This window comes from Fonticula alba (assembly GCF_000388065.1).
Source record: "Fonticula alba strain ATCC 38817 unplaced genomic scaffold supercont2.4, whole genome shotgun sequence".
In the NCBI taxonomy this organism is placed as follows: Eukaryota; order Rotosphaerida; family Fonticulaceae; genus Fonticula; species Fonticula alba.
In genome coordinates this window covers 3,024,079-3,050,283 of record NW_009242974.1, presented here as the reverse complement: position 1 = coordinate 3,050,283, position 26,205 = coordinate 3,024,079, and the positions used below count along the sequence as shown (strand labels likewise).

The following is a 26,205-nucleotide window of genomic DNA, read 5'->3' as shown; positions in this document are numbered from 1 at the left end:
CCGCCAGACCCACTGTGCGGCCCTCATCTTCCCCTTCCATGGGCCACAGGTGATTCAGCACGCTGCCAGCTCCCACACCAGCATGGCTCTTCGTCGCGACGACGCCTTCAGCCGCGAGGCAGACCACACTGCCTCGCGAGCCATGGAGGTGGACAACATCGTCGCGGCGGCTCCCGAGGCGAAAGGAGACTTCTCCGACACGATCTCCATCCTCAACAGCAAACGCACCAACGTCCATGATGGACCGGCCGAAGCACATACCCCAGACGAGGTCCTACTCCACTTGAAGACGCAAATGGACCACCTCTCGCAATCCAACCGCGATACTCTCGATCTTATCCCCGCTCTCTGCCCCAAGCCAACGCCCCATCCTCCGCCAGACTCCTCAATCGCCTCCGACGCTCCGATCGCGGCCCCCATCAGCGTCGCCGCAGACGATCGGCTCGCACCCCCTCAGACCAGTCGACAGGGGCCCCCACCATGCCGGACCCCGTTCCCCACAAACATGACTCCTCCTCCTCGACCCACAGCGGACGTCCTCAGCAGCATCAGCACAATGCCCCCTCACCAGCCGGCCCCAGCCCCGCCCCCCCCCCCCCCCCCCCCCCCCCCCCCCCCCCCCCCCCCCCGCCGATGTCCCGCCCCCTTCCCCCCCCGCCCCCCACGTCGACTCCAATCACACTGGCTCTCTCCCCTCATTCTCCGTCCATCGCCCTAGCACCGGTCTCCGGCTTGCCGAACGCACAAAACCCCTCCTCCCCAACACCCTCCGGCCTCCTCATCCCCTCCCCAGCAGCCTCCTCCTTGTTGGCCTCCCCCCCCTCCCTCAGCACTCCCCCCCCCAACAAACCCACTCCCTGCCTCACCACCCCCCTGACAACCCACCACAAGGCCCCCAGTTCGATCACCCCAGCCACCACCCACAATACCCCCCCTCGGACTTCCCAGGATCGTACTACCGACCCTCCTGGAGCCTCGAGCTCGACGGACACCACATGGACACCCTCAGACCACACTGGCCACCTGAGTCGGCCGAAGGACTGGTCCACGTTACACTGTTCTAGCAGGACGCAGAACACTTGACAAGGATCTTGGCCGATGGCTTCCCCCCCCCCCCCCTTCTCCGAGACCCAGGTCGACACCCCCTCGATCTGCGTCGGAGGCGTTCCCGCCGGACAGCACTACCAATCCGTCACCTCGGCCGGTCGCATTCCGGGCGGCCATGGTCATGTTCATGTCCAACCCGGTGTCACAAGGCGCTTTCGCAGAGCTCTCCAAACTCAAGGGGATCTATGCACCGATCCCTCGGATGGATACCACCAAGCTCATCCCCCCTGCCACCGGCACCCTCTGTGCTTGCATCGAATTCTTCTGCCAAGTTTGGGGCACAAAGGAGGACATGGCTTTTCCCCTCAGAGTCAGGGCCCTTGCTCTGACTCCCACCGAGTGGGGTATTTCTCCCGACCCCGCTCGGTTCCGGGACGCTATGTCACCCCACTGTCCAGCGCATGGCTCGATCAGCCTCCACGCGCTGCGCTCCTCCTGCTGTACCTCCATCTTCGATGCCCACTTCTTCCCTCGACGGACAGCCCAAGACGCCACCTCTGACGTCACAGTCACACTGCACCGCAGCGCCCAGATCGCACGCTGGGATGGTCTGACATACCTCACGGGCGTCCACCACCCCCCTCGTCCCGCCCCGCTCGCAGGCACCATGGCCGAGCCAACAGGAAGCAATCTACACCTTAGCCCCCTCTTCCCCTCTTCCCCCCCACCAAGAATACTACCAAGAGTACCTCGTCCCCTTCCCTAGCTCTGGCTTTTTCTCCGTTTGCCACCATCCCACTCTCCACCCCCATCCCACTCACAGCGCGCAATCCCACCTTCGCGGAGTTCTTTGTCCCTCTCTCTCCGTTCCTCTCTCTCCCTCCACAAGTTTCCGTGGCAGAGTTCTATTCAAGATAGACACCGGTGCGGGGATGTGGGTCATCGCCCACTCGAGGGCTCGCAAGTTCAACCTGGCAACCTCTCAGCTGGACACCTTCCACAGACTCGCCGACGGGCTCCGCCGCCCCTGCCCACCATGCAGTCTCCTCTTCGATTCGACCCGCCAGAGGCACCGAGATCACTGTGTCAGCCATGCCGGCCGAGTCATCCTTCGATTTCGTCCTGCTGGACAGGGTCGCCTCCATGCCCCTCATTCCCGGCCTGGCAAAGGTTCTCCCGCGAATCGACGCCAGCGCCAGGCACCCGAACACATCAATGGCCATGCGGCGTGTCCCTCACAACCAAAGGCCCTCCCCTCACAGTCACTGCCCTCTTCAGCTGATCGGTCATGCCGAGGGCCATCACGCCTACCGGCCTGGCGGAGGGCCTCCACCCATCCTGGGCCCACCTTATCTTGTCAGTGCGAGGCGCGCGCAGAATACCCGATCACCCCCTCCGCCATGGCCATTCGGCACCATCGACAAGCCGGCCTTCGTCCGCTCCGGAGAAGAGTACAAGAATGAGGCCAACCCCCTACCCCTCGCATCTCCAATCTCTTCTCAAAGCAAGCACCATCCACATGTTCCAACTTAGAGACCTCTCGGCCAAGTGCGTAGCCGGTCAACGCCAAAAGCAACCCCCCCCCCTCCGGGTTGTCTTCGATTGCGCATCCATGAATGGCAGCATCAAAGAAGTCGAAGGGCACCTCGCCCGGGCGGAAGAAGTTTCCTCCGCTACCACCGGCAAGAGGTTCCTCTCCACGCTGGGCCCGGCCAGCGCGCCTTCAGCCATATTGCCCCCGAACCGCAGCATCTCCGGGCCTTCCGCCACCGAGGCCAACGCCACACGAGGTCCCGCCTCCCCTGGCGCCTCCAAACAGAGTCGCATATCGTTGCCTGCGCCCTGTCCGGCCTCCTGCACAAGCACCACGAGTGCACCCGTGCATGGGTGGACGCCGTTTTTGGGTGGGTTCAATTCGAGAGGGGAGCACATTGGACACATCAGGGCCCTCCTACGCACTCTCTACGAAGCACGAGTCAAACTCGGTCCCGAAAAATGCCACTTCATCGGGCAGGAGGGCGAGCCTCCTCGGGGTGGACATCGGTAGTGGCATGCTAGCCATCGGTCAACAGTGCTCCCTCCTGATCACGGACATCGCCCCCCACCCTTCACCGGTAAGGGGCATCCGCTCATTCATGGGCACGGCTAACTTTGTGGAAGAAAATGCACCCCCATCTTCGCCATGCTCACCCTGCCTGTCGTGGACATCACCTCGGACAAGAGATCGGGGGCCATGATCACACAGTCCGACGAATTCCCGCAGCACCTCAGCGCACTCGTCATCGCCGAGGCCCGCCCTCGACCAGCTCCCACCCACGGCAAACCCTTCTCCGTATGCATCGACCCCTCGGAGTTCGGCATCGGGGCGGTACTAATGCAGCCGGCATCCAGCATTCAAAGAGGCCCGAACGTTTGTCATCGGCCAGTGCCCCTCGCACCCCGGCGACATGCCATCCTCCCTTCTTTCTTCCCCAAAGCCCCGAACAGAGCCCAAATCAACGACACCACTCACGAGACAGAGAGAGAGGCCTTGGCGGCCGTCGAGCCCCTAAAGCAATGCCCCCCCCCCCTCTGGAACGGCCTCCCGATCACCTTCTACACGGCCAGCGAAGCCTCCATTCAAGGACGCCCCCATGACCAGCTCCCGGCCACATCCATCCGATGGAAAGCAGTGTTCGAAGCTCACTCCCATGCATCAAGGGCAGCACCGGCACTGCAGCCGATTACCTGTCTCGCCTCCCCACCTGACTCATGATCTCCCCATCCGCCCTCTCTCCTCCCTCGCGCGTGGAGCCAAGTGGCTGGATCCCCTCCCGCCGCGCGGAACACCGGTGGCCCGACCATTTTCCCATGCATTCCATTCATCGGCGATTCCGAGTCTCCAGCCAGGCCGCTCATGGAGGGCAGCCTCTTCACCATCCAATCTGCCGATTATCCCCATGACTCGCAAGTCAGCTTCGACCCCTCGATTGCTGATTTCGACACCCCTTCCGAAGGCAGCATTCGCCTCCCTCGGATCTTCTCCCTCACCGAAAGCGCTCGCGGCAACCAGGAGCAGCCCCCTTCGCCAGATGTTCCGAGCCCGCCTCCCTCCTCGCTTCCGGCCAAAGACGAGGCTCCTTTCCGTAATGCCTGCTTCGAGGCCGACTCTGTGCGGAGCGTTACCCGGGCATCCGCTCTCGGCTTCGGCATCCCCTCAGACACAGACCTCGCGGGCTGCACCGGCAGAACGCGGAGGTCCTGGCTTCCCTCGACACATTGATCTGCGCCGAAGGGGGGCTCCTCATGCGCGACGGTCGAATCTGGATTCCCCAGGCCCGCGTCCATGCCCTCGCCCCTCTCCAGCACGAACTATCAGGGATTAAACACACAAGCTCAGCCTTCCTCAACGGCATCCTCATGCGTGGTTTCTCCGGCCAGGGACTCCATCATGCAGCACGCGCAGTCCCCGGGTGCAGCCTCCTATGCAACCGCTTCAAGCCCAAGAGCTCTTCATTTGTGCCTCCCTGTCCGGCCAACATCCCACCGAGACCCTTCGAGCCGCTGGCCGGTGATTTCTGCTTCGTCAAACGCCCCCACCATCCCTCCAAATGCCCGGCGCCCATCGGCACCTTCTCCACATGCATGGCGACCCCTTGTTGTGGCCACCTCGAATTCGGCGGCCATGGGACTCATTGCTCTTTTCGCCACCACTGCCCCCCTGCCTGCGCCTTCTGTCCCTTGCGTCGATCACTCGGCATACTTGAGTCACCATGCGGTTCATACGGTGGCTCCTGGCACCTGACCATGGAAGGTGGCCTCCACCACGCGAGGAGACACGCTTCAAGGCCTGCCATTGATGAGGACCCTGCGTCTGGTGGGGCAAGGCCCAAGGAGGATACCATGTTCCGCTCGGCCCACCCGTCGAATACCGGTGGCCCTCCGTCGTGGCGGTGCGCCACACTCACTCCTGTCATTCCCGCGCGTACGCACTTTCCCCTCTCCCCTTGTGGCCTCTTGCGGACCCTCGCTCCTTCTGCCTCGAGGCAGTGACTCGGCCCAGGGGAGCCTGTCGCTGATCATGCGTCCTAGCGGGCGGGGGTCTGCCAAGTGCACTGGCGCCCGATGGGCCTGGCATATGCCTATGGGCGCTTTTACGACCGGTCCCGGTGCCCGACGGCCGTAGCATCCCATGTCCCCGGGACCGAGGCCCGCTCGGGTGCAGCCGCTCACGGCCCGGTGTGGCCGGCCTCCCGGCACGACCCCCATGCCCCCGAGGCTACCACAGCCCTCCGCCGCATCCAAATCCATCCCTCATCACGCCGGACGAGGCGAGCCCTCTATCCCAGTGCCCCCCCTCCCCGCCCCAGCTGCGGCGAGCCAGGCCGGGGCAACCAGGTCACTGCACTTGCCAAAGCAGCCCCAGTGCCGCGCGGCAGGCAAACCAGCCATTGCGACCCAGCTAAATGGCCCTCGCCCTGCCGGCCAAGGGGCCTACGTCGGTCATGGCGACCCCCTCGCGAAGGCCGCCAGGCCGTCGTTTGATGCCGAATCAACCCTTTGCCGGGATGAGAAGATCTTGCAACGCACATGGGCGACCCACCGATCGAGCACAGCCTCAGCTCGAGAAGCAGTTGGTGCTGCCCCAGCCGCAAGGGGCATCCGCCACGGGGCGAGGGACGGGGCAGCGACTGGCCGCCATGCGCCGGCCCCGGCCGACCGGTTGCCGTCTGCGCTGCTGTCCCAGGTCGCCCAGTGTGGCCGATGGCCACTGGCATCGGCACTTACGGCGAGCCTCGCCCCCGCCAGCAGCAGGTGCCCGGATTGGAGCAGACGCCAGATGTGCAGCCAGTGGTGATCCGGCCGTCTGACCGGGGGCTCGCGCCTCACGACATCTGGCGCTCTGGCGAGCCCCTGCCCCGCGCCGGGAGGGGGTGTCTGCGCGGTCCCAGCCACATCGCCTTGCTTCGCCCTGCTCGATCATCATGCCGGCAGGGCACCACCTCGCGGAAGCTTCTCCTTATGCCGCCAGATTGTCTTCCACATCTGGCATCACACGGCGATCGCGTTCCTCCCACTGACAGGACCTGGCCCTGGAAAAAGGACGCTCGTCCTCCATGGCCCCGGCGCACCGGCCCCGGTGTGTATGCCAGAACACCGGACGGCGCCCTATTTCCCGCCCAAAGCCCCGGTCGCGCATTCCGTGCCTCCTCCTTGCGACTGGCATCTGCCGCCTCGGTCCGACGCGCGCCTCGCCCCGGCACTGGCGGAAACTCAAACAGCCGGGACCCCCCTTCGGAGCCCCGGTCGCCCGAGGCCCCATACTGCAGGCCCGACCATCGGGACTTCCTTCCAGCCGGCCCGCGCGCACGGCTACAAACACATACATCGACACACTCGGTGGCTGGCATCGCCTCGGACAGCCGCTGGAGCATCGCTGCCCAGGCCCCTGGTGTGTCCGCCCCCGCCCCTACCAGCCAGGCGAAGGCTGATTCGGCCATCCAACCGTTGTGCCCTGGCATCCGAGCTTGCGGGCAAGGGGGACATGGCGCCGGAAGCCAGTCCCCCCGGCCCCACGGCCTTGCCCGCTCCCTCGGCACCATGCAGCTGCGCCTTCCCCGATGGTCGTTCGCATTGCGATGGAGCCGCCCGCGCCCCACCCCCCGCCTCAGGCTCACCGACCGTGGGCCCTGCATCGCCACTCGAGAAGGTCCTCGGCCATGTTGCACTTCCGGTGCCCCATGTCCCCGGTGGTATCTCCTCCCACAAGCGAGGCAGGTCAGTGTCTGCACCGTCTGCAAGGTGAAGCGGCGACCGGGACGGTCGACCACTAAGGGGCACCCGTCCCGGTCGCCCAGTGGCTTCGCGCCTCCATCGGTCGGCGACGGGGCAAGCCCCCAAACGAGAGCTCTCGCCACCCAAAGAAAGGCCGCATCGGGACCGGGAAGGCCCTCGGCCGCGAGCATGACTCATGGCAAGCCATCGCGGGCAATGTGCATCGATGGCCACCCGCCCCAGCCGCCAGACAATGGCCAGGGGAGCCACGAAAAAAAAAAAACCCCACCCCGATGAACACCCCGACAAGTGTCCCACCATGTGGACTGCCGCGACCGAGGACCCTTTCAAGGGCGGCTTCCTCCACCCCTCCTCCGGGAACACTCTCGCCAAGGGCCGGCACCTTGTTTGGCCGGTCTGCGCGAAGAAAAATGAAAGATGCCAAAAGTGTGCATTTGTATGCGGTGGAGGGCTCCGAGACGGCCAGCCCCCCGACCGGGTGCGGCCGCCCCCCGCCGCCCGGCCCCGGGGGAGCCGCAGGGCAGGGGCCCCCCCCCGGCGAGCACCGGTGCAAAGCCAGGCCCGGGCCCGGCCCGCACTTTGCCAGGGCACATTCAGCCACTCCCGCGCCCGATTGCCCGAGCGTGGAAGAGACCCAGGCCCCGAGCCGTGCCTGGCCGCCGCCATCGACCAAGCGCCAGCATGCTCCGTCCCGGCTAGTCGCGGTCGGTCGGCGAGACGGCGGCCCCTTCGGGGGCGCCGGTCCCCGTGGTGCCCAGGGACGAGGGTGCGCCGGCGTCATCCAGTGTGTCGGGCCCCGACGCCGGGCCGGCCTCCTCCCTCTGAACGACCCGCAATTCGTCGAGCTTGCCCTCCACCAGGAGTCCCTGCTCTTGATAGTGCTCGATAAGCCTGCGCCACACGGGGATCTGCGGCGCGCGTGTCACGGGTTAACTCCTTGCCGGGATGTGCCGGGGAAAGCAATCCCCCCTCCCCCCCTCCCCCCCCCCGTGCGGCCGGTGTCACTCGGACCGCGAAAACCCCACCCGCGCTTGTTGGCCCCCTCTCCCCGTGCCCGGGCGAAAACGCACCTGTCGCAGGAGCTCAACATTGCCGATGATGACCATTCCAAAGCGCGCGCGCGTGATGGCCACATTCAGCCGGCGCTTGTCCGCCAGGAAGCCCGGGTGATCGGTGCGAACGGACGACAGAATGGTGTAATTCCGCTCGGACCCCTGGAAGGCGTCGACGCTGGCCACCTCGACTCGTTTGTAAAGCTGTCTCTTGGCATAGTTGGCCGGCTGCATCATGAGCGAGCGAATGTGCCGGCACTGGCCGTTGTACGGCGAAATGATGCCAATCTCGTCCGGCGACACTCCCCGATCCAGCAGCCGGTTCAGCACCTGCAGCACCCGGCTCGCCTCGGAGGGATTGTAGTAGGAGGTATCCCGGTGGTCCGGCTTCTCCCTGCCATGGTTCTTCCAAAACATCATCGGCGTCTTGGGGTCGGGCCAGGGGAATTCCACCTCCGCCGGGGTGCGCTGCTCGGCCGTCACGCCATTCTCCAGCGTCCCCTGGTAAAAGACCTTCGCCGGGAAGGCCGCCATCGAGGGATGCATCCGGTATTGAATGTCCAGCCGGAGGGGATCCCCTCGGAGTGCCACCAACCGCTGAAACATCGAGCGATTCAGCCCGGCCGCCATGCACCGGGCATTCAACACCACCGGGCCCAGCTGCATCTGGTCGCCAACCATGATGATCGTCTTGTGCCCATGCATCATCGCCACCAGCACCTCCGGATCCGTGCACTGGGTGGCTTCATCGATGATCAGCACGTCGAATTCCCGCTCCATGGCGGCCGACGAGGACAGCGTGGCCCCGACGATGCTGGCCTCCTGTCAGAGCCCCCGCCCCCGGCCGATCGCACGCCGACCGGCCCAGCCGGACCCACCGGGGGAGTCCACCCGATGTCCATTTCGCCCCCGCGGCCAGGCCCATCGGGCAGGGGCCCCGGTCGAGGGCGGACCGCAGTCAAGCCGTCGTCGTCGTCGTCGTCGTCGTCGTCGTCGAGATGGCACAGTCGCGAGGACCATGGGCGGAGATGCCCGCAGGCAGAAGAGCCCCCACACATCCCCATGACCGGGCGCCCGGTGTTGATGCCGAAGGGCCCGAAGACACCGCCACCCGCAGACCGGGGAGGGCCGCCACGAACACCGGCAGATCGAGATGCACGCATAACGTCAGCGGGAGAAAGAGGGCGAGAGCGGCAGCCAGCCAAGGAGAGACCCAGAGACAGGGGCGTAGATTGCCACCCAAAAAAAAATAAACCCCATGCTGGCCGAAACACCGTCGACCCGGGCTCGGGCCAAGGGTGAGCCTGGTCGGAGATGCCTACGCCGGCCGTATGGCCTCCCCCTGCAGCCTTCTTTTTCGAGGGAAAAAAGGTGGGTCCCGAAACAACGCACTTTCAGGATCTCCTCCCGGCGAGCCCGGCGAAGATCCGAAGGCCTTTTACGTTTGTGCTCAAGTGAATACAAGCCGCTCCGCGCGGACTCGAGGGAGATCCGAGGAGTCAAATCCAGGTTCTTCATCTGCGACCAAGGGGGATTGAGCGGCAAAGCGGCATGCTCTGCTGGTGAGTGGCCATCTCGGGGACCGGCTGCACGGGAGGGGCAATCCCCCTGTACACGGGCGGCAAGAAGCAAGGCAAGGCAACCAGCCCAATGGCCACCATCTCGCCGGCGACCGGGCACTCCCCCCCCCCCGCCCCCCACGCCCCCACGCCCGTTCTGGCCCCAGGCGCACCTTCTCCTTTATGGTCAGATGCTTGTGGGGCGATGCGACATACTCTCGCGAGTCGCTCTCCATCCACAGCACATCCAGACCCGAAGCATGAACCCGGCCGCACATGTTGGACACCGCCACATTGGAAGGGGCCGAAAGGTGAACGCTCCGCCCTTGCGAGTGGAAGAAGTAAGCCAAATTGGCAATGGTAGCGGTCTTCCCGGTGCCCGGGGGGCCTTGAATCAGGCTGAATGGCCGCTGGACCACCTTCTGCATGACGGCCAGCTGCGAGGCATTGGGCGGGCTGATGCCCGGGGCTTGGAAAGTGTCCGGCATCTCGAGCGGTTGGAAGTCATGCCACGGCTCGATCACGTCGTCAGGGTAGCCCAAGATGTACTCCAAGAGGCCGAAGCTCGGCTTGTATAGCCTGGCGGAATGCTGCAGTGCCCTGACGATACGCAGATAGTGGATGGGATTGTCACTGAGCTTCACCTCGAAGTCACCTTCCCACCAACTGTGACTGCCCCCGGGGAGGGAACCATGTTTCAGTACAATGACAACCGTTTGGCCATCAGGGTAATCTGCCACCCGGTTCAGCCCGTCCAAGGAGAGAGGGTCAGACCATCAAACAAAAGCCCGAACAGTGACCAGCTCCATGCCCACCGCCAGTTGGAGGAGAGGCGGACGGCCGAAAGGGCCATCTCTATCTCTCTCTCTCTCTCGCTGCCTCTCTCTCGCTGCCGCTCCCTCGCTCCCTCACTCCCTCGCTCCCCCGCCCCCTTGTTCCCTCGCTCCCTCACTCCCTCTCCCTCGATCTTCGGGCGGCCGGCTCGGGAAAAGCATGAGCCCCCGCTGCCAGGCAAGCTGAGCAGGCCGCCATGCCGGTGTACGCACCGTCGACGATTTTGATCACCTGGAAGTAGTAGACCTCTCTGCCACTAGGCGGGTGGGAAATCTCCAGGAAGTTGCCCACTTTCACCCGCAGCACTGCCCGGCAAGCGCGATGGCCCCTCGAGGGTGGTTAGAGACGTCATAGTTTGCTCGTACGGACCCCCCCCCCCCGGACGCCCCACATGCTACAGGCAAGCAACACCACCAGGAGGACATACTACTGTCATGAGGCAGGTCAATGTGGCCGGGACGATCATTCACCAGACAGCCTGCCACATTTTGCTCGACATGCGCGTTGGACAGTTGGCTGGCGCTCTCCATTTCCATCTTGATGAGCGGCTCGAAGACACTCCGATAGTGACCCGGCGAGAGGAAGCTTCGACATGGCAAGGAAGGCGTCAATTAGGAGCCGAAGCCCGGGGGGGAGGCTGGAGCCCCAGCGGCCGCAGGCATGCCTCGAAATGATCCCGGAAGGGGGACACTTATGCGGGGCGAAGAAAAAAAAAAGCAGACCCCAGGGGACCTCCAGACACAAGGAGCAAGGGAGGGGCATGAAAGCGCGAGCCGAGCACCGTCGGCCGGCACAAATGGCGGCCGCCTGTGCCGGCAAACAAAAACGCACATGTCCGGCACGCGGCCCTGCGCCATCCGGGCCGAGGTCGAGTCCATGAGTGTCGCCCTTTGCGTGGACTCCATCCGGGAGCCCGTATGCCGCCGGTCCTTCACCGGGTCGCGCAACTCCGGCGCCTTTTCATGTGGACGGGCAGGCAGGCGGCCGAGCGGGTGGGGCAAGTCAGCTGGGAGATCCTCCGCCGTCCGGCCTTCCGGTGGAAGGGTGACCAGGGGGCGTACCTCGGACGGGCACGTCGACAGCACCACCGGTGAAATGCACCGATTCCCAACCAAAGGCACCCATCGTAACTCGTGGATGATGCAATCCCAGAGCGCCAGGCAGTTGGAAAAACAAAAGAAGTGGTACTTGGAGATTCTCTCGTCGAAGCGGAGATCGAAAATGTCGCTCCTCCCGCAGATACTGCACTTGGCAATCCCGCCGTCGGAATGATGGCTCTTGGGGAAAATCAGGCTCTTGTGCTGCCGTCAGCCATCCGGGCAGCCGGGTCGCCACGGGCCGAGCATGAGGAAAGATCAGTCGCTCGGAGCGGGGGGGGGGGGGGGGGGGGGGGAAAACAAAGCGACTGCGGCCGCGCCCCACACACGCGCGGCCCTTTCCCAGCCTGCCCGGGCTGGGGCATGTGGGGCAATAAAATCCAGAAAAAAACCCGAGCAAGTCCCATCAAACGCACGCCATGGTCCACGAAGTGCCCGTACAGATGGGTCTGTCGGGAGTCTTGGATGTTGCAGAACCAGTCCCGGCAGTCGCCACATTGCGCCAGGCATGAGATCGCGGTGCTGTTGCACTTGGAACAACTCGGCACCAAGGGCCCCGGCTCCGGCATGTGGCTTTCCCCCGGCGACGGGCCTTGGGAGCCATCGACATCATGCTTCACTTGCAGCGCGGCCATCTTTTCCACCAGGGCGTCGGGCTGCTCCTCGGGCATGGGTGCCGAGCCGGCACATGCCACATTGCAGCTGCCGTCATTTGGGGGCACCGTGGCGAGGAAGCCCTCGTGGCAGCCCTCTTCGGGAAGCGGGTCGATCTCCGAATGGGACATGGGGAGGGGGGGGGGAAACGTCCTCGAGCTGTCGAACCATGGCCCAGGGGGGATCCACCCCGCGACCAAAGAGCGCCAGATGCCCGAGGGGGCGGGGGGGCGAGGGTGTTAGTTGGTCTGCCGACACACGGGCCCCAAGCGGAAAGACGAGCGCCAAGCAGGGAGATACATCCACATACCTCGGGAGGGAAGAGCACAATGGTGGCGCAGCACAAGCAGACAAACGGACCTCAAAGCCAGCTATCCACGGAGCGGCGGGCGGAGTGCACAAGAAGAGAGGTCTTCGGCGGGCGGGGGGGGGGGGGACCAAAAAAGAGAAGGGGCCTTCCTTGACAGGGCCAGATGAAAAGCATCAGCTCGGTCAACTATGCACGAGTGGCATCCTTTCCACGCGCCCCAGTGGGCCTCCTTTTAAGGAGCAGCCAGGACCCATGCCCTCGGCCTGGTGCGTGGGGCGAGATGAAGGACGTCACCGGGACCCCGGCTGCAAGGGGGGGGGGGAGGCCGGAGGCCGGGCCGGGGTGGGGCGGCGGCCACCTTCACCAGTCATCCACCGTCGCGACCGCCGCCCCCCACTCCTGTATGTCCCATCCCTGCGTGCCACTCGCGGCCAATCCAAGTCCCTCCGGCGGGTGGATGATCTCCTTCGCCGGCCTCCGCGCTCGAGCATCTCGGTGACACGCCCCGCCCCGTGCGCCCCCAGCATCAAAGTAGCCTCAGCCCCCCGGCCCCCCCCCCCCCGCAGCCAAGCCCCCACCGCACAGGAGCCTCCCCGTAGGGCACTTATCTCCTCCCGCTCCCGGGAATGGTCCCCAGCAAGGGGCACCCCACCGTCGGCGCGGGGCCCATGCCTTAGCCTCTCCGAAGAATGAGGTTATCCCTCGCCCGACAGGACCCGCGAATAACACCAGCATAATGTGGCAACCGCTCTCGTCTCCCCCGCCCCCGCGCGACTGGTGTCAGAAGAGCGATGTCGACGCGCAGAGACCGGACAACCGCGCAAGGGCGCACTCACAGCGTCCTGGACAGCACCGGGGAGGGGGGGGGGGGGAGCCCGCCGGAATAAACGGCCTGGTGGTTGCACGCCGCCAGGCCCCTTGCAAAACTTAAATATTAACTCACAATCCAAAATCGAACTTCTCTCGCTCCCGGCCTGCCGAAGTCCCGCGGCCCTGGGAAAGGATGCGCAGGCGCGGCGGTCCGGCGACGCGAGGCCCCGCAGCTCCCCTCGTCCGGGCTCCAGCTGGGAGGGGGCCACCTCTCGGCGGTGGCCTTGCGGGTGTTCCGGCTCAGGTTGCCGCATGCTCGGATCGAGCCCTGCCACCGTCCAGGGCTCGCGGCCGGAAGCCCGACTTCCATGCATCCACCACTGGTCCATCTGCCTCCTGACTGGACAATGTCCAGTCCAGCTCCCAAGTGCCCGGCCGGGGCGCACGGCGCCGGCAAGTACTCCCTCTCCGCGCTCAAAAGCCACCCCGAGCCGGGGGAATGAGCGAGGGGAACCTCCTCCGGGCCGCGCGGCAGACATCCACCGTCTGCCGCTGGGGCGGAGCCTGCACACAAGGGCAGGAGCCTCATTGGGCGGGGGGGCTGATCGTGGGGCCGGCTCTGCCCGGTGGTCCTCCGTCTCCGAATGGCAGGCTTGGTGACATCCGGCGACATCGACTCCAGGGCCTAGGCCCGGGGGAGGACCGCGCCGGCGGGGCCCCGGCTAATTTCCCTCCTGTGCCCCCTCACTCGAGCCGCGAAAGCCTTTCCCCCCGAAGAGCAGCCGGGGTAACGGCGTTCCGCCCTCAAGGCCCCGGTGTTGAACGCCTTTTGCCTTTGGGCCCGGCTTCCCGCCGGGCGCCCCACATGCTAGCCTCCGCTCGCCTCCTTTTCTCCTCAAGCAGGGGGTCACCTCTTTGCCTGATCTGCGGGCCGCTGCCTGGCATCATACCTGGCACCAGGACCCCTACGCACGGCCTGCCATCCATACGCACATCTTCCCTCGGGCATTCCCGAGTGGCGCGCATTCCACCCGCAGCCCCAGCCACACGCTCGGCCGCCCTCGCCGAGGCATTCTCCAGATTCGCCACGGCGGCCCCTTCTATGCGCCTCCTCCCCCACGCCCTCCTTGTGGTGGGACTCCTCGATGGCGAGTCCACCGGCCTGTATGCGGACATGCCTGCCGCCAAGGACCTCACGAGCCGGTGTTGCCTCGGCTAATGGCTCTCACTCCGCCAAGCCCATTGACGGGGGATCAGCCCATGGTCCCGGCCCACGCCTTCTTCATCATCAATCTAAGCGCACCAGCGGCATGGGCCGCGCCCGGTGCCACATCCTCCGGCCCTGGAAACCGGGCAGGTCCTCCCAAAGAATGCGCCCCCCCCCCCACCGCGCCTCCGAGCGGCACATCTCCGGCGGCGATCGAGCCCAGCGGGAAAGCCGGCACAAAAAGGACCATCCACCCAAAAAAGGCCCCGCTTCGAGGAGCCGGATTGCACTTGGCCGCCCGTGGCTCCTTGCTCGGCTCCTCCTCGTGGCCCCTTTCATTGAGCCATGTCCGGGCGCTTCCTGGGACGGCTTCGATGCCGACATGCTCTCCTCGGGTGTTCATCGGCCCCCGGGCACAGGCCCACAGGAGGCCGAGCCAGCTGCCTTGGGCCCCCGGCACGGCCCCCTTGTGGCGCATCAATATGCAGCGCCGCCATCCGAATGCCCTGTCGCGGCGACGTGCATCACTCGACCACCCACGGCCAGGCACTTGCCTATCGGCCACAAGCATGACCTGGCTCCGCATTTGCCTCTTGCTGGGGCCGGCCGACCGCGCAAAATCCGACCACCTGGCGCTCGGCCTTTCCTCCTCAAGGCTCACGGACAAAGTAGCCGTCTGCCATCAAGACGAAGGGCCCGAAGTCCAGTCAGCCCACCGGGGGGCAGGTCGATGGAGCTGACTCGTCGGAACGGCACCCAAAGTAAGTTCCTAGAGAAAGATCGCGCTAGCAAGGCATTTACATCGCACAAGCCGGGTCATCATCCATACTGCTGATGCTGATGCTAATGCTGTTGCTGCTGCTGCTGCTGCTGCTGCTGCTGCTGCTGCTGCTGCTGCTGCTGCTGCTGCTGCTGCTGCTGATGCCGCTGCCGCTGCTTACATCCCATGCCGGCCGCCCCATGGCCAGGACAACCATACATCTAGATGGCGCTCGACCTTTGGTCCGGGCACCCGATCCCCACAGACGCGCCAGACACGGGCCCCCAGCAGCCCGCCCGACGTCGTGTCAATCAGACTCTCGGTGCACCCCTGCCCCGACACATATGTGTTTCTCCAAAGGGGGGTGTGATGTGATGCCTGCCCGGCCCTGCCCGAGGCGGCTCGGCCGCCTCGAGCGAACCGGCCTCCAAGAACAAGGGCATGCCGTGTGCCGGAGCCAGGCACGAAATACCTGCCCATAATCCTCCCTTCGGGTGCAGGGATGTGAAACAGAATGATATACCCTGTGCATGCTAAACCAGACATCATGCTGCCGAGCAGCCATTTGCATGTTGGAGGGAATATTAAATCCCCCGAGGAGGGGGCGTGCCAGGGGATCGCCAAGACCATTGTTCCATGGACCGGGAGACGCGAGGATTGGCAACTGCCCAATCACATGAATGGTCATACCCCCAAGTCCCCAAGGGGCGAGGTGTCACACGTTGTGGGCCGCTCAGGTCACGTTTCACATCTTGGTGGTATGTGCCCCCGATCCAAGGCAGTCGGGCAGCCCCGTACGAAAATCATAACAACACGGCCCTCGTCCGAGCGCGTATTGTTACTCCCCGGCCTAGTGCGTCGGCCAGCTCGTAACCATAATCCGTTGGTACTAGCGTGTTGCGGGCCAGCCCGGGACCCGGGAGCAGTCTCGACACGCCGGCCCGGGTGTCCACTCTCACCCGGCTGCAGTCCGATGAGTCGGGCCTGGACGAGCGCCCCTTTCGTCTGTGGATAGGGCGGCCCTGCGCCCGGGGTGGCCCTCCGTCGCTGGGGCAGTGCAAACGGCCCTACTACGGATCCGGTCCGCCCGGCGGCGGCTTCCGACGATCCTGGGCTGCTTGAGGCACCGGCTCGGAGAATCTCCCTCTCCCCAGGCATCACTATGTTGTTCCCTGGTCCCCGTGGCTCGAGGACGCCCTTTGGGAATGAGTTTCCAGGATCGACTGCACTTGACCCCGGGCCCCTCCCCGGCTCCCTCGCCCCAGTCCATCGATGCACGGCGAAACCACCCCCGACCGCAGTCCAGGCGTCGGGCCCGGCTCGACGGCTCAACACACCAGGACGCACACCCACAATCTCCCTCTCTCTCTCTCTCTCTCTCTCTCTCTCTCTCGCTTGCTCGCCCTTTTATTCTCAAGCAATAACACGAAAGGCATCGTCAATCGCACGCATGCTCACATGGTTGCGTGCATTCGCCAAGTATATTGGCCCATCGAGGGCCCCTCTCTCGCCGCAGGGGCTTGCAACGCGGCCGAGCTCCCCCACACCTGTTCCCAACCCCTTGTGTCTTGGCCCGGCCGAGTGTTTCACGCAGTCACCCCTTCCTGGGGCAGGGGGGCGACGCCCGGCGCCCCTTGAAGAGGCCCCCCCTGCTTCGGGCGCCGCGCCGCTCGAGACGTGGCCCAAAGACCTCCCCACCTTCCCCCCCTCCCCCCCGCCCCCCTGGCATTGCCCTGATCCCGCCTCTTGCCCGGCCCCTTGCCCTGTCGGCTGCTTGCCCTCGTGCCTTCGCTGCGGCCGCCGACTGGTCGCTCCGACCCGCTCGGTCGCCATGCCCCCCTCGCCGGCCGGCCGGCTCCCTCCGGGCCCCTCGCCGAGGCTGGTGCTCCTCCCGGTGGTCCTCGCGCTGCTCACCCTGCCACTGCTGATGCTGCCCCCGTTGGCCGGCGCCGTGCCCGCCTTCCACACGGTATGGCTCCTCGGCAGCCAGGCATCCCCCACACAGGCCGAGGACATTCGCTTCTGCGACTTCTTCCACCAGGGCCGACTGGCCGTCGGCGGCCCGGATGGCTTCGATGATGTTGCCTACGTACAGACGCACTTTTCCGTGCGCACCAGCCCGGAGGCCAAGCGCCGGGGCGACTTCATCGGCTCGCGCCCGGTGCGCTTCATGGCCGGCGCACTCGGCCCGGTGGCCTGCTTCACCGACTACCCCTTCGCCCTGGGAGGACCCACCGACCTTTGGATGAACCGAAATATGCTGTACAGTCCGTCGAACTCCTTCGACTCGCTGGTCATCCTCGGCACCCATGCCATCCTCATGAATGCCGACAGATCGGATTCGCTCACCCTCACCGGGCATGGCCATGTGGCAATCTTCGACCGGCGTTCCCCTCCGCGCATCGGGACGCTCATTTTGTCCCTCCACCAGGGCTCGGTCCAGCTGGACCAGGTCGACTCGCGCTACGGCTCGCCCCCTCGGGATTCCTTCGGCCTGGTGGGCCTGACCTTGCTGACGGCCACCGACCTGGATGACGATGGCTTGGTCGATGCCGTGGTGGTGGCCGCCACCGACCCCCTGCTCCCGGGCGCCGGCCAATCCATCTATTGGCTGTCCAATGTGGCCCAACCCCGGGGGGCCCACCCGCTGGCCGACCTGACGCTGCTGTACCGGCTGCCGGCCGGCTTCCGGGCCGGGCAAATTGCCGTCGGCGACTTCGACGGCGATGGCCACGCCTCGGACCTGGCCGTGGCCTCCGGCCCGGGGTCCTCCATCCCCGAGCAGGTGGTGTTCCTCCTTTCCTCGGACTTCGCCGCCCCGGTGCACTTGTCCCTCGGCGACATGGCCGCCGAGGATCCGGCCCTGGCGCAAGTCCCCCTGACTGCGCGCCAGCCCAAGATCGCCCCGGCCCCGGGGCTTGCCCCGGCTCCTGGCTCTCCCGCACACGCCAGCCTCATTGTGGCCCACGGAAGCCGCGTGTGGCTGATCCCGGGCCCCGTGCAGCCGACCGGCGGCCCGGCCTCCCCCCCGCTGGACCTGTCGGCTGTCGCCGCCTCCAGCCTCCTGCCGGACTTCCCTTCAGCCAGCAGCGTCTGGTGGTCGGTGGCCACCGGGGACTTCGACGGGGATGGTCACCTGGACCTGGCCCTGGCCCATGGATCCATGGCGGGCCAGGTGTTGCTCCTGTCGCAGGTGCACGCCTCGCCCTCCTGCCTTTGTGGGCCTCACGCCGAATGCCGCCCCGCATCCGGAGGCTTCTTCCACCCGCCGACGTGCCATTGCCTGAGCCCCAACGCCGATCCCGGGACCGATTTTGCCCCATGCGAGTTTTGCCGCGCCGGCCACTTCCCCTCGACCGGTGCGCCTGGAAAGTCCCTCCCCCGCCCGGGCTGCCGGCCCCGGGTCCCTCTTCCTGTCCCCTCCCATTCACACGCACGCCGTGTGTCCTTGACCTGCCCCCTGACCGACCTTCGTCGCTCCTGCCCTCGGGCAATGATCCCTCCGCGCCCCGGGCTGCCCGATTGACGATGCGCCCGGTGTGCAATGATTCAATGGACTTCAAATGCCATCGCACGCGCACTGACAATCGCACTGAATGCCCCCCCCCCCCCTGCCTCCGTACAACGCCCTGCCTCCTGGCGCACAGGAGGACTGTGCCAACCGTGCCACACTTCGTGTGCCTCCTGCATCGGACCCGGGCCCAACGAGTGCCGGTCCTGCCATGGGGCCATGCTGCTGCAGGGCGGGGCTTGTGCCTCGCCGGTCACGCCCGCGGTGCTGGTCACCCGCGTGCCCCCCGGCACTCAGGCCTTCTACGAGGCCACCCCGGCCGGGGGCTTCGCCAGCTCCACCAAGGTCTTTGACACGGTTCTGCCCGTCTGGACCGACAGCCCCACCTACACACAGCAATATCTCCTCGAGGGACATATCCGCATCCGTCAGCGGTTTTCCCTCATGCCCACCTCCGAGGGGCTGTCCCTCTTCCAGGGCCTGCTCCATGTCAGCGAGGTGTCCTTCCGGCGCAGCTCCCTGCATGGTGGCTTCCAAATCGCGGAGACCCCCGCCAGGGGTCGCTCCTCGCGGCCGCTGGCCAAGTACAACCGGAAGATCCCCTACTTCGTGGAGGGCAGCCTGCTGAAGCATTGCACAGAGCCCGACCGGGCCAGCGGCTGCCACCGCATCCAAGAAGGGTCGGCGCTCAACCACGATCACATCACTGTCGGCCGTGTGGCCGGCGACCCGGGGCCCCAGGCCCTCGTGCACGTGTACCGTGGGCCCGCCTTCCTCCACCGCCAAGTCACCAACGACACCCTTGTCTCGGTCCATTGGGCCGCCGTGGACAATGACTTTGGCATTGAAACCATGGTGGTGTTGAGCCATTTGCCGCCCGAGCGAAGTGGCACTGGCAGTCCCTTCGACCCGGCGGCCCGGTGCCAGCTCCTCTGGTTCCCCTTCCAGGCCTATGACCGGGAGAGCTTGCCGGCCCTCCCGGCGGAGGTCCTCCACCCGGACCTGCCCTGTGGCCAGCTTATCCCGGTGATGGCCGGCCCGGCCGATCGGCGCCCGGGCTTCCTGCTTGTTCCCTATAGCCCGGACTCGCACACCGGGGCCGTGCTCTTCCTCCTGCGCAATGTGGCCATCGGGTCCACCGCTCGGCCGGACTTCCCGGCCCCGGTGCCCCTGCTCACCCTACTGGACCTGGGCCGAGACCCGGGGCCCTCGGGCACCGGGCACCTGGCCGCCGTGTCCGATCCCCTGGCCATGGGCCCGGGCCAGGCGCGGATCTTCCTTTGGACCGGCAACTGGCTGCACCGGCTGGATCTGCTCTTCGACCAGGGCGCCGAGCCTGCAGCCACCCATGCGGTCCATGTCCAACACCAGCCCCTGGTCCCGCGGGTGTCCTTCGCCCCGTGGATCGGCCAGCCGGTGGTGCTGGCCGTGCTGGACATTCACCAGACCCTCCGCTCGCAGGTGGCCCTCATCGGCCGGAGCAACTTCATCGGGGCCCTCTTCCACCAGAGCGACGCGGAGAATGGCTGCGGCTGCGGCCTCCTGGGCCGGTGCACACCACACGACGACTGGCATCCGGGGCCCCCCTGCTCGGAGGACGCCTCGGGCGCCGAAGTCCCCGCGCCCGGGTGCCTGCATCGGGCCACCGGCCTGCTGGTGGAGGACCTGTGCGAGTGCATCCCGGGCGTCTCGACCCCGGGACACTCGTCGGCGGACCTCTGCTCGCCCTGTGACCCGGCATCCGGTGTCTCTTCCCCCGCGAATGCAAGTGCCACCCGTGCCCGGCCCGCCAAGGCCGACACCCCCGGGGCCTCCTCTTCCCGGGCCCCCTCGCCGGGCCAGGAAGCCCCAGCCCCATCCATCCAGCAGTCATCCTGCCCCGGCTGCCCGGACCCCGGGTGTCGCCTTTGCCAGGGGGCCCAATGCATCGACTGCCAGCCGGGGCTGGTGCTGACGGAGGACGGCCGGTGTGCCGGCCAGTGCGACCGGCCGGATGCCCCGCTGGTGGCCGGGCGCCAGTGTGACACCCCCCGCCCGGGGGACGTCTGGACCATTGCCCGACGTGTGACCCTTCACCCGGCCTGGGCCGCCATGGAGCCCCTTCAGGTGTCGCGTCTGCGGGTTGTCCACTCGTCGGCCGGCGATCGCGGGCTCGTCATGGCTGCCGGGTATTCCCTGCACCTGGCTCACACCCGGCTGGAGGATGGCCAACGCCAAGATTGGACCGTGTCCGCGGGGCAGCTGCTTCCCAATGCCCGCCCAGCCGAGCCGCGAGCCATTCCCCTGAATGAGGCCATGGACTCCATGCGCCGCTACTGCCGCGGGCCCAACTTCGATCCCCCATTCATCCACAGCCTCGCCGAGCCGTCGCCCGAGGACCCGGGCCACATGCCGGACCAGAGCGCCAGTCCGCCGGGACCGGCACATGCCCCTTCCCCCGACTCGCCGGGCCTCTTCACGGGAGGCCTTTCCATCGGCCGGTCGCCCCGCCGGAGCATCACTACTGCCAGCAGCATGTCCCCGGATCCCTCCCACCTGGGCCTCGGAGCGGACCTCACCTGGGACACCCTCACCATCGAGGACGTCTCCCGCCCGTCGATGATCATCCGGATGCCCTGGTTCGGGGACCTGGCCCATGCCCCGCCGCCGCCGCCGCCGCCGCCGCCGCCACCCTCGCTCCTCCGATCCACCCCCCCGACGGACACGAGCGCCCCCGGGCCAAGGACTCCGGCCGGGCTGCCTTGGGCGCCGGCCGCCACATCCGCCACCCCGCCGGCCGGGCTCTCCTGGCAAGCCATCAGCCACAAGGGCAATGCCCTGCCGGTGCATTTGACCCTGGCCCGGGGCCCTCCCCCGCCCAGTGTGGGCATTGATCCTCCGACCCCGACCCGGGTGTGCACTTTGGCCGGCCAGCCGATCGCCGTCCAATCGCACGTGCAATTGGCCAGCATCCAGTCGGTGTCCCTGCTCGACCCCAGCTCGGCCCTGATGGCCCATTGCCAGGTGGAGGCCCTGCCATTGCCGTACCCCCTGGAGGAGGTGTTCCTCCAGCCGGCCCGCCTTGCCCGGGGCATGGCTCCCAGCATCCTGCGACTGGTGCGCGTGGCGCCGGATGCCACCTCGCCCGATGACTGGCGCGATGTCATCCTCCTGGCTCCTGGCATCCTGGCCGACAGCTACCTGTCCGATGGCCAGTGCCAGCGGGTGGTGGTTGAACTGCCCCGACCGGGTCCCGGGGCCCTGCCCCGGAGGCTGCACAGCACCATGTTGGGCTCGGTTTCCGGCACCTCGGACCTCCTGCATGTGGAGTCCATCCAAGACCTGATCCCTTGGCACCCGGTCCGCCAGCCGGCCATTTTCTTTGTCGCAATCAATTGGTCTTGCGCCTGGCTGTTGGACCCCTCCGACCGGCACATCACCAATGTCGTCTTCGTGGCGACCAACCACGCCAGCTACAACGAGGTGGCCCTCCTCCGGGCCGATGGCCAGCCCAATAGCATCACCCTGCTGGACTTCATGTGCATCATGCAGCATCACTGCCAGCGCCTGGTCCACCCCGGCCAGGCTGCCGCGGCCGGCGCCTTTGCCAGCCCCATGACCCGGGTCCCGGCCACGCCGGCCCGCCCCGGCCATGGCCCTGCCACGGCCACCACCCAGCCGGGCCATCGCCATGACTACGGCTGCGACATGGTCAACCTCGAAAGTGACCCCATCAATGAGGATGTCGACCTCCAGACGCATGACCTGGATGGCGACAACAATGCGGACTTCGTCCTGGTGTATCGGCACACCGGGCGCATTGTGGCCTACCTGGCTCAGGACAGCCGGCGGTCGGCCTTCCGTCGCGTGGTCATCCGCCCGGGCCGCGCCACAGCCACCATGTCCACCGACGGCACCCCCCCGCCGACCATCTTCCTGGCCGATGTCAATCAAGATGACCATGTGGAAGTGGTGGTGCTGGAGCACTCGCCCGACGGGCAGGCCAGTCTCACGGTCATGGCCCGAGCCGACCAGGCCCAGCACTGGTGTCCCTCGGATGCCCCCTTCGACCGGGCCAGCGGCCAGTGCACCTGCCTCGGGGCCGGGCGCTTCATCAGCCCCCTGACCGATCGGTGTGAGTGTGTGGAGCACGCCGTCCCGGAGCCCGGCCCGGGGGCCGACAATTGTGCCTGCCCGGCCGGCATGCAGGTCGGCCCGTCGGCCTGCACCTGCCAGCCGGGCCTCCTGCCGGTGGCCAACGACTCCACCGGGCTCGGGGTGTCCCCGCCCCGGTGCGAGGCTTGCCATGGCAGCTGCGCCACCTGCTCGGCCATGTGGCCGGGGCTGTGTGCCACCTGCCCCGATGGGCAGCTCCTCCAGGCTGGCATCTGCGTGGCCGAGTGCGGGCCCGGCTTCGGGCCCGGGCCCGATGGCCGACAGTGCCTCGCATGCGCCGCCTCCTGTGCCTCCTGCCTCGGGCCCAGCCCCGGCCAATGCACCGCGTGCTCGGGAAATCGCTTCCTGCCGGCCGGCCTGCCCGGGGCCTGTCGGCCCTGCGACCCGGCATGCGACCGGTGCCTCGGCGCCACGGCCGCCGACTGCCTGGCCTGTGCGGCCGGCTGGCTGCGGACCCCGGCCGGCGCGTGCGTGCGCTCCTGCCCCGACGGCACCGGCATCTCGTCCTCCGATGCCAAGCAGTGTGCCCCGTGCGCCGACGCCGGCTGCCTGTCCTGCGTCACCGACCAGGCCGGGGCCCTCTGCCGGGCCTGTGGCCCCGGCCTCCAGCTCGATGACTCCGGCACCCAGTGCCTCCAGTGCCACGCATCGTGCGCCACCTGCGGCGCCCCCGGCCCTGGCGCGTGCTTGACCTGCGCCCCGGGGCTCATGCTCCACCAGGACACCTGTGTGGGCGCCTGCCCGCCGGGGACCCATGCCGCGGGGGCCGCCTGTGACGCATGCGCCCCGCGCTGCGCCACCTGCTCCGGGCCCCTGTCAACGGATTGCCTCTCCTGCCCGGCCGGCTGGGCGCTTCAGCAGGACAATGCCTGCCTGCCGGACCCCTGCCCGGCGTGCGCCTGCGACGATGCCGCCTGCGCCGCATGCAGCCCGGACGACCCGGCCCTCTGCCTGGTGTGCATGCCCGGCTGGCTGCTCCTGCCCGGCAGCCACACCTGTGTCGAGGCCTGTCCGGAGGCCATGTTCCCGGCCGCCAGCGGCGATGCCTGTCTCCCTTGCCATGGCTCGTGTGCCGAGTGCTCCGCGCACCGGTCGAACGCCTGCACCGCCTGCCCCCCGGCCCGGGTCCTGGATCGCGGGTACTGCCGCCCGGCCTGCCCGGCCTTGGGCTTCTTCCAGCAGGGCGGCCGGTGCATTCCCTGCCACGAGTCCTGCCTGTCGTGCGCCGGGCCCGAGGCCCACCAATGCCACCTGTGTCCCCGGTCGCATGTCTTCCACCAAGCGCGCTGTCTGGACAGCTGCCCGCCAACAAGCACCCCGCTGGCCGGCGCGTGCGTCCCCTGCGACACCTCCTGTGCCGAGTGCCACGGCCCGACAGCCGGCCAATGCTCCGCCTGCCCAATGCCCCGGCCCAACCTCTGGGAGGGCGCCTGCATGGGGGCCTGCCCCGAGCGGACCTTCCCCGACGGGGGCACCTGCCTGCCCTGCGGGCCCTACTGCCTCGCCTGCGCCGGCCCCGCCGGCCAGCAATGCTCCCAGTGTGCCGGGGATCTGGCCCTGCATCCGGCACACGGCTGCCTGGCCACCTGCGGCCGGGGCTACCTGGCCTCGGGGAAGAGCTGCCTCCCCTGTGCCCCGGGATGCCAGCATTGCGAGGGCACCGCCGACCACTGTGTCCAATGCCCGGACGGCATGCTCCTCGGGCGCCACCCGGGCACCTGTGTGGCCGCATGCGAGCCCGACGAATTCCCCGACCTCTCTTCGCCGCCCTCGGCGCGCTGTGCACCCTGCCATCGGGACTGCACCTCCTGCCAGGGGGGGCCTCAGCCGTGGCACTGCCTCGGCTGCCGGCCGGGATCGGCCCTCTTGCCGGGCACCGGGTGCCTGGCCTCCTGTCCGGAGGGCTTCTTCCAACGGGAGGCCCTCACGCCCGGGCAGCATGAGTGTGTGGCCTGCTCGGCCCCCTGCGCCAGCTGCACCGGGCCCGAGGCCGGCCACTGCACCGGCTGCATCGACGACCGGCTCCTGCTGCTCGGCCCCGGGGGATGCTTGCCCCTCGGCACGGACACCTGCCCGGCCGGTTGGCACACGGACGCCGCTGGCCGACGCTGTCTGCCCTGCTCCTCTCCCGGGTGCCTGGTGTGTGGCATGTCGCCCGACGACTGTGAGCAATGCCAGCCCGACCTGCTGGCCGTCCGGCTGGCGGACCGCCACCCGACCGACCATGCCCCGGTCGGCTCCGGGCCGCGCACCTGCGTCGACACCTGCCCGGATGGCTGGTTCATCTCGACAGGCACCGACGACGCGTGCGCCCCCTGCGACATGACCTGTGCCACGTGCCTCGGCCCCGGGCCCGACGGCTGCCTGACCCCCCACTGCGAGTCGCCGGGCGGCTGTCCCAAGCAAAGTATGTCCCCCAAGCCCTCGGCCCCTTGAGGGCCGGGACGCCTGCCGCCTCTGTGCCCCTCCTGCCATGTCTAACCTCCTCCGTGCAGATTCGCGCTGGCTTGTCTTGGCCATCGCCCTGCCATTGGGCCTGCTGCTGTTGCTCCTGGTTGCGCTGGCGGCTCTCTGCCTGCTGTGGCGGCAGCGCCGCCCAAGCGCCCTCAAGCAATCTGACGCCATCCCCATGGAGCATCTCGGCCAGTCGGTACGCGCGTGCACCCACACGGTCCCCCCCCCCCTCCCATACCATACTCCTGTCGATTGGCCCGGGCTAACGCAATGCACCACTCCCCAGGAGGATATGACCGTCATGAATACCATGCTCGGTGCGTGACCATGCTTCTCCCTTTGCTTTTCGGCCTTTTGCCCCCTCCCGACCCGATGGCTCGCTGGCTGCAGGCCCCGGTCCCGGCTAACCGCCCCGCCCCCTGGCCGGCCCACTGGCATCCAGAAATGTCCCTCCCCGGGCACCTGCTCCTCTGCGCAGAGACCGATTACCGCCTGGAACACCAGCAGCAGCCCCTGGGCTCCGGGGCCCAGGCGGTGGTGTTGCCCTGCACCCTGCTCCGACCGGATCTGGCTTCGCTGGCTGGCGGGTCGGCCGGCGCCGTCAAGATGATCCCCGCTGGTGTGTGGACACCCCGCGCCCCGCCCCCCCGCCCCCCCCCCTCAGCCCCCGGCCCTCGCCTAACCCACGTCCCGCCACCGCATCGCGGTCGACCCAGACTCGCCGGCTCGCGCGCACTTCGAGTCGCTCCTCGACCAGGAGATCGCCATTTTGGGCCTGCTCCTGGCCAACGACGGGTCGCCCTTTGTCTGCCGGCTGCTTGGGTACTCGGCCGCCCCGGCCCAGGCGCTGGTCATGCCGCACTATCCCGGGGTCCTGTCTAGCCTGCTCTGGCCCTCGTCCCTGCCGCCGGGCCAGATCCTCGGCCTGGCGGCCGATATCGGTACGTGGCTCCCGACTGGCCCCCCCCCCCCCCCCCCCC

General features: G+C 67.4%; 4 protein-coding genes across 10 annotated transcripts in view; 3 read left to right on the top strand and 1 right to left on the bottom strand.

Annotated features, from left to right (window-relative positions):
• Window positions 1-82: 82 nt before the first annotated feature.
• On the top strand, window positions 83-1,083 carry H696_03223 (hypothetical protein; the record flags this gene model as incomplete). The annotated part of the gene is made up of 2 exons (XM_009497109.1): window positions 83-492; window positions 831-1,083. The coding sequence occupies 2 exons, from the start codon at window positions 83-85 to the stop codon at window positions 1,081-1,083; spliced, it is 663 nt and encodes a 220-aa protein (XP_009495384.1).
• Window positions 1,084-3,943: 2,860 nt separating this feature from the next.
• H696_03222 (hypothetical protein) lies at window positions 3,944-4,601 on the top strand (the record flags this gene model as incomplete). The annotated part of the gene is made up of 3 exons (XM_009497108.1): window positions 3,944-4,198; window positions 4,276-4,368; window positions 4,506-4,601. 3 exons carry the CDS (start codon window positions 3,944-3,946, stop codon window positions 4,599-4,601), a joined length of 444 nt encoding a protein of 147 aa, XP_009495383.1.
• A 1,775-nt stretch (window positions 4,602-6,376) lies between these two features.
• On the bottom strand, window positions 6,377-12,437 carry H696_03221 (hypothetical protein). Of its 7 annotated transcripts, XM_009497103.1 has the most exons (10): window positions 12,329-12,437; window positions 11,781-12,177; window positions 11,329-11,568; window positions 11,099-11,223; window positions 10,695-10,852; window positions 10,480-10,572; window positions 9,607-10,166; window positions 9,267-9,392; window positions 7,893-8,696; window positions 6,377-7,730 (listed from the first exon to the last, which is right to left on the bottom strand). In XM_009497103.1, the coding sequence occupies exons 2-10, from the start codon at window positions 12,147-12,149 to the stop codon at window positions 7,518-7,520; spliced, it is 2,688 nt and encodes an 895-aa protein (XP_009495378.1). In that variant the 5' UTR covers window positions 12,150-12,177; window positions 12,329-12,437; the 3' UTR covers window positions 6,377-7,517. The 7 variants fall into 7 exon arrangements, with proteins under 7 accessions (XP_009495378.1, XP_009495376.1, XP_009495381.1 ...); XM_009497101.1 differs by having other exon boundaries at window positions 11,099-11,568; XM_009497106.1 differs by having other exon boundaries at window positions 10,695-11,568.
• Window positions 12,438-16,936: 4,499 nt separating this feature from the next.
• The window catches only part of H696_03220 (hypothetical protein), a gene marked incomplete at both ends in the record, with an annotated part of 9,693 nt that continues 424 nt past the window's right edge, over window positions 16,937-26,205 (top strand). The window contains 6 exons of the mRNA XM_009497100.1: window positions 16,937-18,464; window positions 18,753-25,178; window positions 25,267-25,421; window positions 25,512-25,542; window positions 25,668-25,844; window positions 25,942-26,166. Coding sequence (XP_009495375.1) covers window positions 16,937-18,464; window positions 18,753-25,178; window positions 25,267-25,421; window positions 25,512-25,542; window positions 25,668-25,844; window positions 25,942-26,166 — 8,542 coding nt within the window. The remainder of the gene's footprint in view (window positions 18,465-18,752; window positions 25,179-25,266; window positions 25,422-25,511; window positions 25,543-25,667; window positions 25,845-25,941; window positions 26,167-26,205) is intronic.

What these genes read in the sequence shown, in the direction of transcription:
- H696_03221 (XM_009497101.1), bottom strand. Translation starts at nt 12,149, where the DNA reads ATGTCCCATTCGGAGATCGACCCGCTTCCCGAAGAGGGCTGCCACGAG. An exon ending in GGTGATCAAAATCGTCGACG is followed by an intron (nt 10,167 to 10,479) that starts GTGCGTACACCG and finishes ACCGGGTGGCAG; the next exon opens with ATTACCCTGATGGCCAAACG. An exon ending in GCCGGGAGGAGATCCTGAAA is followed by an intron (nt 8,697 to 9,266) that starts GTGCGTTGTTTC and finishes GGGCTCTGACAG; the next exon opens with GAGGCCAGCATCGTCGGGGC.